Genomic DNA, 11,583 nt, shown 5'->3' on the forward strand with positions numbered 1-11,583 from the left:
CGATAGAGGGGTGCGATGTGCAGGGTCTGTCGCGACAGAGGGGTGCGATGTGCAGGGTCTGTCTCGATAGAGGGGTGCGATGTGCAGGGTGTCTGTCTCGATAGAGGGGTGCGATGTGCAGAGTGTCTGTAGCGATAGAGGGGTGCGGTGTGCAGGATGCCTGTGGCGATAGAGGGGTGCGATGTGCAGGGTCTGTCGCGACAGAGGGGTGCGATAAGAAGCCGCTCTGCGCGGGGCAGCTCTGGCGCATCCCGCAGCGCGGCCGCCGAGCGCATGACGCCAGCGCCGGGAAAAGCCAGGGAGACACGGCGCTCCAGGGAAACAGCTGCGTCCCGGAGGTGCCAGCCGGCTCCGGCCCACGGGTTTCCCCGAGCCCGGCTCCGCCGCTCCTCCTCCCCCGCTCCCGGCGCCGCAAGCCCGAGCGCAGCGGCTGCGGCAGCGGCAGCGGCAGCGGGCGGGGCGGAGGGACCGGCCCGGGGCCGCGGCCACGGCAGCGAGCGGGCGGAGGTGAGGAACGGGGGAGGAGGGAAGGAGGGAGGGGGAAAGGTGGGGATTTAAGAGCGGGCAGCGCCGGGCTGGGGAGCTGCGGTGCGCGGAGCGGAGGTGAGGGAGGCGCCGGCCGCGGTGCGCTGCATCCCGGTGCGCTGCATCCCGGTGTTCCCGCATCCCGGTGTTCCCGCATCCCGGTGCGCCCGTGCCGCCCAGCCCCGGCATTCCCGCATTCCGGTGCTCCCGGCGTTCTTTCCCCGCTCAGCTCGGCTGGCCCAAGGGCATCGCGGCGGAGGCGCGTCCCGGAGCATCCCCCAGCCAGGGGCCGGTGACCTTGGCGAGCGCGGCCGCTGCCACGGCGAGTCCCCGGCGGCCCGGTAAGGAGCGGGGGGAGGCCGGGAGCGGGGCTGGCAGCCGCAGAACCTGCGGGGGTTGCTGTGCTGTGCCTTCCTCCGGGAGCTGGTGGCGTTCCAGCCGCACCTGCAGCCTCAGCGAGGGCTCCCGCGGGTTGAGGTGTCCCTGCCCGCGGCAGGGGGGGTGAGATGAGCCCTGAGGTCCCTTCCAAGCCGGACCATTCCGTGACTCTGTGACTTGTTGCTGCAGCCCTGCAGCCGGGGGTTTCCCGGTGGCAGGAAGGGGTTTTGCTTTAGGGGTTCCCTGAAAACGAGTGGGACACGCAGGAGTGAGAAGGCTGCGGTGGGTGGGGGGCGATGGAGGAGGGAGGGCGGCCGTGCTGCTCTCACCCCTGCCGGGTTTGTCCTCTCGGTTCGCTCAGAGTTGCTGGTGCTGCCTTCAGTGGGAAGCAGGTGCAAGTCCTGCCTTCCCTGCTGGATAAACCTTGGATAATAGGGAGGAGAATCCCTGCGGGAAATGCTTAGGCTCTGCTTCATCAGCACAAGGCGCTTGGAGGGGTTTTAATGTGGATTTTAACGCTTTAGGAATTGGGGTGCTTGGCTTTCTTTCTCTCACGAATATCACGAGTATGGTACAAATAACTGTGTCTTGAGAACAATTCCATGAGAGCTTGGAGTGATTTCTGGTGCAGGTTCAGTGGAGAGAAGCAGGGAAGCTGTGCAGGGAGCGTGGACATTATTCCAACCCTCCAGCTGGAATGGGAGATGCTGAAACGCTGCCGGGGGAGCAGCTCGGGCCCACGGCAGTGCTTGTGCCACCCCTCTGTGCCCAAAAACCGCACAGCACCAGGACACAGAGCTCCAGCTGCCTGAGAGGCAGCCAGGGCTCTGCTCTGGGTCCTGCCAAGCCACATTTGATGGAGCTTTTCATTTGTTTTATGGGTATCAAGAGCTTTGTGTGCCCAGACCTGTTTGGTCCCAGCGAGGAAGTGGCCTGCAAAGGAAACTGTTCCCCACTGCATTGATGGGCTTAAACCTGGGGGAAAAAACTGCATTTCTTCTTATTTCTTATCTGTGGCAAGAATCTCACTCCATTTTGGCTCTTCCCCTCTCAGAGTGGTGCAATTCTGCTTCCTTTGATGAGATCTCAGGGGAGATGCCCTTGCACAAGAGTTTGGTCCCATTTTCCACGAATACCTGTCATAGCTGGGACAATATTCACCTCCTCACGCTGCACACAAGCCAAGCTGTTACCTTCAGCTGCCTCAGAAATGACTCAGAGCGAAGCGAAGAAGTCTGAATAAAATAAGGGCTACAACTGCAAGCCAATCTTATTTTAGAGCCCAGACGTCTCAGTTATTCTGTTGATAGATTGATGTGTTTACACAACCTCCTGAACCAGAAAGGATGTGGATGATGTCCCAAATCTCACAAGGAAGAGAGGTTTGTCACCAGCAGCAAACGCAAAACCCCTCTGAGATATTCCTGGGACAGGTCTTTGAGAACTCTCAATTTTTAAGTGTTTGCAATTTAAAGCTGGTGCTGGTCTCTAGTCCCAAATGTGAGGTTTTCTTGGGAATAGTTCTGTTCAAAACCATGTTCCTAAATTATCCTTCCACTCAAAATAGAGGGAAAGGTTTCCCTTTCCCTGGGATTCAATTTTCTCCATCTTCTCAGGAAGAGCTGCTCACTTGCTCTGCTCCAAGGCACAAATCCTGGCACAGGGGGAGCACCCAGAGCCCAAACCATGCTCAGCCCAGGAAAGCAGGAAGGGAAGGGATCTGTACCTAAACTGCAAGGAGCAGCTGGTTATGTAAGGAAACAACTGAGGAAACTTCAGGGGAGGGAAGAACAGGAAAATTGTTGAAAAATTAATTTGGCCTTGGAAGAAAATGGGACAGAGCTGCTCCAGGAGTGTTGTTGCTACAGAGAAGCTGCATCTTTCCCTTTCCCTGTGCCTAGGGATGGGGTTGGGCACTGATAGATCAGCCAGGCTGCAAAGTTAGGGGCAGCTGAGATCTTTAGAGCTGTGGCTTTGCAGGGAGCAGCCTCCAGCTGTCAGGGGCAGCCAAGGCATGGAATGAGTGCAGACTTCAGCTGCCTTCAGCTCCTGTGCTGGTACTGAATGGTGAGAAGCCTCTCTCCAAATGAGATCCCTGTGCGTGCTGCAGATCAAGCTCTGCTTTCCTGAGGGTCAAAAATGTGTGGATCTCACTGGAAAGGACTTTTCCACGTGGCTGTGGGTCACCATAAACTCCATCTGTGCACTCGACTGAAGGAGAAAATTCAGTGACCCTCTGGCTGTTGTCCCATGCAGCTGGCGAGGCAGGCTGACAGGAATCCCTGTGCTCCGGAATCCCTGTGCTCCGGAATCCCTGTGCTCCGGAATCCCTGTGCTCCAGAATCCCTGAGCTCCAGAATCCCTGAGCTCCAGAATCCCTGAGCTCCAGGATCCTTGAGCTCCAGAATCCTTGAGTTCCAGAATCCTGTGCTTCAGAACCTCTGTGCTCCAGAATCCTTGAGCTCCAGAATCCCTGTGCTCCAGAATCCCTGTGCTCCAGAATCCTTGAGCTCCAGAACCTCTGTGCTCTGGAATCCTTGAGCTCCAGAATCCCTGAGCTCCGGAATCCTTGAGCTCCAGGATCCCTGAGCTCCAGGATCCCTGTGCTCCAGAATCCCTGTGCTCCAGAATCCCTGTGCTCCAGGATCCTCATGCTCCAGGATCCTCGTGCTTTAGGATCCCTGTGCTCCAGAATCCCTGAGCTCCAGAATCCTCGTGCTTTAGGATCCCTGTGCTCCAGATCCCTGAGCTCCAGGCAGAGATGCAGCTGAATCCCAGCCCCAACCCCCAGTCTGGGAGCCCAGCGTTGCTGCAGGAGGAGCCCACACACACAGAGCAGGGCTCAGGGGGATATGAGGAAGCTGGGCCAGACTTTGTGCAGGTGTGGCACTGCCACTCGAGGAAGGGTTTAAAGTTCCCAGGTAACAGGAAATCTTCTTGGGCCTTGTGTGCATTAGGCAACATTTGAAAAAACCAAAACAGCACCTGTGTGCCCCCACTGAGGCCAGCAGGGAGGAAGCTGGGGGTAAAGGTTAGGAAGATACTGGAGTTCATTTTCCTGAACAAAGTAAAATGGAAACAGGGCTGAAAACACCATTGCTCTTTCTTCCTTACCCCTTCCACTCCTGGAAGGGTTTTTTTCCAGCAAACCCCACAAGTTCAGTCAAATGCAGAATGGCTGAGTCGGGTGCAGCACTAAGATTTCCCCAGCTCAGACCCCATCCTGCTCTTGCATGGGACATATGGAAGGGATTCACATTTCCTGGAGCTCTGTAATGGGTGGCCAAGGGTGCTGAGGGAGAGCAACCAGGATTGCTTCACTCTGCTGTGCCCTCCAGAATTCCAGAGGTGGTTATTTATTACAGCCTGAAAGACAAGGTGGGTTTTGAGGTGTATCCTTGTCTTTCAGCCTCACCCCTTCCATTCCTGGAAGATACTTTTTTTTTTTCCAGCAAACCCCACAGGCTCTGCTGCACACTCCAGAATTCCAGGGAGAGTTCTTTATTAAAATCTGCAAGTCAAGGTGGTTGTTGAGGTGCATTCTTGTCCGCAGTGGGACCAGTGCTGGGATTGTTGCTGCCCCTCTCATTCCCATTCCATCTGGAATTTCCTCCCTGGGAGAACAAGCTGGAGGTTAAATTTAAAGATCCGTGTGTGAGTGGCACAGGAACCTGAGGGCTCTGCTTGCCAGGAGGGGAAGGCAGCTCTCCAGGCTGAGCTCCTGCTCCATGGACACGTCCTGGAGGAGCAGGGATGGAACAGAGGGATGGGCTGAGGTGGGGTTCCCAGGAAATGCTGGGATGTGGATTCCCTGGAATGGGCTGTGGTGGCATTCCCAGAAAATGCTGAGATGTGGATTCCCTGGAATGGGCTGTGGTGGCATTCCCAGGAAATGCTGGGATGTGGATTCCCTGGAATTTGATGCCTCATCTCAATTTCTGCCAACCTCTGATCCTTTCATTCCTTGTTCGCCCGGTGCTTGGTGCTCACTGATAAGACATGAAAGGAAATGCCTGATGGGCTGGGAATGGGAGTGGGAATGGGAGTGGGAATAGGAGTGGGAATAGGAGTGGGAATGGGAATGGGAATGGGAATGGGAGTGGGAATGGGAATGGGAATGGGAATGGGAATGGGAATGGGAATGGGAATGGGAATGGGAATGGGAGTGGGAATGGGAATGGGAGTGGGAATAGGAATGGGAATGGGAATGGGAATGGGAATCCCTTCCTGGTTCTGCTCACACTTGAAAGTGTCAGCCTGCATAAACACTGGGCTCATCCCAGAATTATGTCAGCATTAAGAGGAACAAGACTGGTGCCTTGGATAATTCAGATCTTCAGAACAAACCCATTTAGCACAGTGAAGTCACAAACAGGAACAGCTCCACATCAGTAACCTGCAGACAGGATTCCTATTTCAGTCCCAAGGAGGGGATTGCCCATGTGGCCTCTAATATCTGAAATTATTTACAGATCAGACAACTTCATAAATTCTTTCTGGCACTTTGCCTGGTTGCACCTGCCTACCTGTGGGTGCTCAGGGGTGGTGGAACCCCCTCGTGGAAGGATTTTATTTAAGCTCCAGCATGAGAGGATTCCCTCAGGATGCTGCAAACCCCATCCACTCTTGCTGCTGGGCTATCCCAGCAATTATTCAGCAAATGGCCATCTTTAGCCAATTAAATAGTTGTATTTGGGGGATGCATTGATTGATTGTTTGCTGCTTTTATTTCTCCTTCTGTCCCTACTTTCCATTTAAAGCAGCAGAGATCACCTGTTGAATGGCCATGAGGCCATTTCCAGCTCCAGGCTTTGTTCTTCTCCACTCCAGATGAACTTTTCCTGAATATTTGATGGAAACCCTTTTTCCCTGTGTGTGTAACTCGACCAACCCCTCCTGCTGGGGGCATAAAGGGCTTTTCAAGCATTCTTTGGAAACCAGTCTCTCCCAGTTCCCCTAGAAGAATGTTTCTTTCCACAGGAATTTCCCAGCAGGAGCTGTCCGGCCACGGGTCAGAGTTGCAGATTGAAAATATGATCAAAATTCCCCAAATCCCAGCTGCTCAAAGCAGAAATTACATATTAAAGGACCTAGCACTGGCATCTTCTAACTCCCAACTAGCTGTGACTCCAGAAAATAAGTCATTAATGAAGAAATTTGGGTGATTAGGCATGCTCTGAAATGAAACCTTGATATTTGGATGATGACTTATCTTTTTAGCTGCCCTAATCAGAGACGTGTGTCAACAAGCAAGAAAATCAGGCAGCCACTTAAAACACTAAAAGCTGCTTTACAGGTTTCTCTTCTTGCAGTTTTTTTTTCCTCTTGGAGGTGCAAATGCTGAAAATAATCTGAATATTGCTTAACAGGAGCAGAATTCTCTTCATTTCACCCATAGCTGACTGTAATAGTCCCGTGTCCTCTAAACAGGAAGGCATTTCCCCAACACCACTGAATGTTTAAACCCAGATTTGTAGACGAATGAATGTTGAGTTAAAATTGCATAAGAACAAATTATCTGCTGCTCTGCAATAGTGGGAACTGATGAGTGAATAAACTCAGGGCCAGCAGGAACAGGATAAAACACAGTCATGGAAGTGAAGCCTCTCTAGGATGAATCCTGTTTAAAATGATTTTTAAACAGATTTTTAGCCTCCAAAGTTCACCTAGTAATCTGCCATTCCCTTTGATTGCTGCCGCAGTTAATTTGGGTGGTAAAGCCGCCACAGATCTCTGGAGGTGTGAGGTTTTGGGCTGCTCCTCATCCCTCATAATGGGCCCTAAGGGATGCAAATTGTCCCTTCCCCAAGGGATCTGTGTGCCAGTGCCACGGGGGAGCCCTGTCTCAGCAGCTGCTTTAGAATGGCTTTTATTCCCCTCCCCTGTGTGTTTTCCTTTATAAATTATGCAGCTGGAGCTGTGTTCTCCCTGCTCAGCTCCCTGCCAAGGCAGCCAGGCTCAGGCTGGATGAAATGCAGAAGTGTGGCGGTGGTGAGGGCACAGGCTGTAATTTGCTTTTCCCTTTTACTTATCCCAACCTCCGTCATTCATTAGGAGACCACAGAGCACGAAGGCAGCTCGTGTTCCTCCTGGAATTCCAGAACGTCTGAGTGCCTGCGGATGGAATTTCTCCCTTGTGCTGGGAGAACCAAAGAAAGCCAGACTGTGCTGGAGCTGCAGGGAAATGCAATCCCCAGGCTGCAAAAAGGGTGTCAAGGGCTTTGGTTAAATTCAAAGGGCTGCTCATCATCTTAACTGCCTCATCCTTTATTCATGTGGCCCTCCAAGTGATGATGGGGAGGCTGCAGCCTGGAATATCAGTAAAATCAGCCTCGGGGATGTTTTTCCTGCCTTTGGCTGTCCTTAACCAGCTCTGGATGGAGACGCACAGGAGTCTGTGGTCACTGAGAGCCTCCAACATCCCCAGCAGTGCTCCAGCCTGGCAGCTTCTCCAGGCAGGGGTCAGGATTAGCAGGGATTTACCCACGGAAGGGATGAGTTTAACCAGCACAGCCCTAACGCCAGTGTAAATCCCTTAATCCTGGAGAGTGTGAGAAGGCCCTTCTCCTTCTCCTTCTCCTTCTCCTTCTCCTTCTCCTTCTCCTTCTCCTTCTCCTTCTCCTTCTCCTTCTCCTTCTCCTTCTCCTTCTCCTTCTCCTTCTCCTTCTCCTTCTCCTTCTCCTTCTCCTTCTCCTTCTCCTTCTCCTTCTCCTTCTCCTTCTCCTTCTCCTTCTCCTTCTCCTTCTCCTTCTCCTTCTCCTTCTCCTTCTCCTTCTCCTTCTCCTTCTCCTTCTCCTTCTCCTCCTCCTCCTCCTCCTCCTCCTCCTCCTCCTCCTCCTCCTCCTCCTCCTCCTCCTCCTTCTCCTTCTCCTTCTCCTTCTCCTTCTCCTTCTCCTTCTCCTTCTCCTTCTCCTTCTCCTTCTCCTTCTCCTTCTCCTTCTCCTTCTCCTTCTCCTTCTCCTTCTCCTTCTCCTTCTCCTTCTCCTTCTCCTTCTCCTTCTCCTTCTCCTTCTCCTTCTCCTTCTCCTTCTCCTTCCCCTTCCCCTTCCCCTTCTTCTCCTTCTCCTCCTTCTCCTCCTTCTCCTCCTTCTCCTCCTTCTCCTCCTTCTCCTCCTTCTCCTCCTTCTCCTCCTTCTCCCCACTGTACAGGAAAGGGTTTCACCCTCCCCATGGAAAGCGCTGCTCTTTTTGCACAAAGTCTAAACCCAGACACTTTTTGGCTCCCAGGGAGTCCCACTTTGCCAGCCAGGCCACTTTTATTGAAGGCTTTGCAGTATTTCCAAGGCTTTAAGGCCTCTCTCTCTGGAGTTCTGCCTTCAGGTAAATGATCTGAAAGGAATCAGCTTCCATTCATGCCCGGCCAGAGAGCAGCAGGGCCTTTGTCCCCAGTCTGAACCCCTGCAAGAAAAGGTGGTCACAGACACAGCCCCTGCTAAATTTCAAATGTTGATCTGTCCCACAGAAGTACTGGAGGAACTTTCTTGTTCTAGGAAATATGGGAAGATGGAAGTGAAGGAAATGCTTTGGGAGAATTAGGGGGGCAAACTTCCCTTTGGTAAACCCCACATCCCTCCAGAACAGAGCAGGAAACCACTGAATATTGGAACATTTTTGACTTATATCAGTGGCTTATCATTATTTTAATCCCAGGCTCCAAATTTCCCAGTGCCACTTTCGGATTTGTTGCTTTGAGGGACAGCAAAGTTCTGTTGCCCCAAACTCGCTGTGAACACCAGACTGGAGGGATGAGGTGTGTCCAAGCCTCTTTGTTCTGGCATTTCAGCACAAGTGGAGAAGAAAATGGGACATTGGGAGGTTTTCCAGCAGGGAAATCTGCTGAATTCCCTATGGACTCATCTTCTGGGAATGTCCTTAAACCCCAAAATAACAGAATCCCTCTGTAAAGCCTTGTACACTTTACTATCATTCTATTTACTCTAAACAGATGTGTTTAGCCTGCATTTAAAGATGGTTTCAAATGCCAAAAAGCACATTTAACAATGAACAGTGGAAGCAAACCCTATTTCCTATTTAATTCTTGCTCAGCCATTCTCTTTTCCAAGTGGAGCTGGGAACAATGAATGCATAAGGGTATTACCCAAGAGGAAAATCTTTCCTAGACTTATAATTTCCATTAAATACTCTTTTAATCTGTAACGTTTTTCATTTCTTTGGAATGAGCTGCAAAAAAAATCCTTCTGCAATTGGAGATTACTTTTTTCTCCCTCTCTCTTTCATAACTTGGCTTTCCTTTATTCCCAACAATTACAGAACAATAAAAACTCTTATCAAAAGTAAGCAGAGGAGTTTTTACAGAGCAGTTGTTTTAAATCTTATCTTTATTCTGGGGCATACATGGAATTTATGGGATATTTATTGAAGCTGGCCCAAAGCCTTTCTTTTTAAATGCCTATTTCCCTGATTTCCACAGGGAATGAATAGGAAGACACACTTGGACTGTGGGAATTGATAGAATCACAGGAAGTTTTGGGTTGGGAGTTTATTCATCCAGTTCTACATCTGCCACGGGCAGGGACACCTTCCACTATCCCAGCTTGCTCCAACCTTGGACACTTGCAGGGATGGAGCAGCCACGTTTTTTTTGGGAAGTGGGAATGACACAGCTCCAATAACTGAGCAGCAGCTGCAGAACTCAGCAGCTTCCCTGGCTCCAGGGGAGCTGCTGCCGCTGATACCTTGGTGTGTGGTGCTTCCATGGGATACCCCAGCTGTAATCCCAATTTCCCTGTCATTCCAGGCGCTCTCCAACCCCTCTGGAGCTGAAGATGGACGTGAAGAGGGTGAAGGACTATCTGTACTGGCTGTACTACCAGTACCTGCTGGTGACGTGCAGCTACGTGCTGGAGCCCTGGGAGCAGTCCATGTTCCACACCATCACCGTCACCGTGCTGGCCATGGTGGTGTACACAGCCTACGTCTTCGTGCCCATCCACGTCCGCCTGGCCCTGGAATTCTTCTCCCAGATTTTCGGCTCCCAGCCCGAGGGCGCGGTGCTGAACTGAGCTGGCCCCAGCAGGGCCCGGCAGCTCTCACAGCTTTGTGAAATCGTGTTTGTGCTGAAGTTTGGCTTTTAGGAAAACGCTGCTTGCTTCACCTCCGGGGCTGGAGAGCAGAGCAAGGCACCCTGCACAGCCCCTCTTCCATAAACACTCTGGGAATGGGACACACACCAGGAATGGCACAGGACACAAGCAGCTCCCGCTCCTGCAGCCTCATCCAAACACTCTGGCAGAGCCCGTTCTGGTGGCTCAGCACACCCAAAGTTCTACCAGCACAGCCCAGTGGGCAGGTCAGAGGGGATAAAACATGAGGATACCCAGCAGGATTGCAATGCTCGTGTCTGGCTGGTTAATGACATTCAGGCTTTAATGGATGGGAGAGGAACTTGGAAGAGAAAGCAACAGGACGATGAACTTAAATCCAGCTTTTTTCACATCTAAGTTCCTGCAGCTGAGTTCAGATGGTCTAAAATATTTTCTTTTTGAAAAAGGTTCTCCACCTCATCTTGCAGTTTTGTGAGGCTGACAGGAAGAAGCAGCCCTGCTCTGTCTCAGTGCCCTCCTGCCTCCTCTGATGAAAAGCAAAATCTTTCCTTGCTGCTCCCACTCACCAAGGCAACAAAGTGCAAATCAGCACCAGGGGAAGAGGATCCAGAGTGGAAATAATATTTTAATACCTGCAGGGAAGGCTTAAAGTGATTTCCTTTACCAAGAAGAAAGTAGATTTATTACCATTGCCTGTGGGGAGGTTTTGGAACAATGGGAGGTTTGTTTGGTTTTCATTCAACACAAATCAAACGCGGATGCCAAATCATAAATTACAGCTGCACACTGCACATCTCCACCAGCTGATGCTCCTGTTAGTAGAAGTGAGAGGTGCAAAATGTAAATAGCTTTCCAAGGATGTTTGCACAGTTCTAGATTAAACAAAAAACCCCTCTTAACTTCTTTCTCAAGCTGCAGTGGGTTCCTGCACGCTTCAAAGCACAAGTTGGTTTGGAAACGAACACATGTGGTGAAGGTTGCCCAGATCTGAACATGTGTATGCAGTTTTTTCAGCCAAAAGGAAAATAAAATTTTATTCTTCAGAACCAACCTCAGGCTGTGTGACTCGGCTCTTCTGTGTTTTCCACTCATTCATAAATATTCTGGGATTCGGATATTCGGATTCTTTTGTGGTGAATGTTTTGGGGCAAGGTTTGAGAATTCTTTAAATGGATCTGGGGTGAACTCCAGCCCAAGACCTCTCCTGTTTCTGGAGGGAAAAAAAACATGATCTCTGCTTCAAATTAAGGTATTAACAAATTCCTGAGTGTGCTGAGGGCTCAGCTGAGAGGTTTGGGCTCCAACAGGAGCTGTCCTGACAGTTTATCACAGTTGGGGACCTGCAAATACGAGGTGCCAAGCTGTAATCACACTTGGAGTAATGAACACAGCACTGGAGGAGACGAAAAATGGCAAAACCTGTGACAATTCCTCTGAAAAGTGTCTGTAAAATAGACTGAAAGTTATAATCCCAATGTTGGGGGTGAAAAATGGAGAATATTTACTTAGCAAGTTGGTATGAATTCTATCTCCAAGCGGGTTTAAATTCTATCTCCAAAGTTTCTGCTCATCTGGATAATAAATATGATGGGGTGAGTGCCAGGGCACCTCCTCA

The 11,583-nt window shown here is 51.0% G+C and overlaps 1 protein-coding gene across 2 annotated transcripts; it reads left to right on the top strand.

Moving 5' to 3' along the window:
- The first annotated feature begins 409 nt into the window (after positions 1-409).
- On the top strand, positions 410-11,012 carry SPTSSB (serine palmitoyltransferase small subunit B). 2 transcript variants are annotated; one of them, XM_063408196.1, is made up of 2 exons: positions 410-507; positions 9,662-11,012. In XM_063408196.1, exon 2 carries the CDS (start codon positions 9,690-9,692, stop codon positions 9,924-9,926), a length of 237 nt encoding a protein of 78 aa, XP_063264266.1. In that variant the 5' UTR covers positions 410-507; positions 9,662-9,689; the 3' UTR covers positions 9,927-11,012. The 2 variants fall into 2 exon arrangements, with proteins under 2 accessions (XP_063264266.1, XP_063264265.1); XM_063408195.1 differs by lacking the exon at positions 410-507 and adding an exon at positions 629-866.
- Positions 11,013-11,583: the final 571 nt, after the last annotated feature.

This window comes from Prinia subflava, chromosome 11 (assembly GCF_021018805.1).
Source record: "Prinia subflava isolate CZ2003 ecotype Zambia chromosome 11, Cam_Psub_1.2, whole genome shotgun sequence".
Taxonomy (NCBI): Eukaryota; Metazoa; Chordata; class Aves; order Passeriformes; family Cisticolidae; genus Prinia; species Prinia subflava.

What these genes read in the sequence shown, in the direction of transcription:
- SPTSSB (XM_063408196.1), top strand. Translation starts at nt 9,690, where the DNA reads ATGGACGTGAAGAGGGTGAAGGACTATCTGTACTGGCTGTACTACCAG.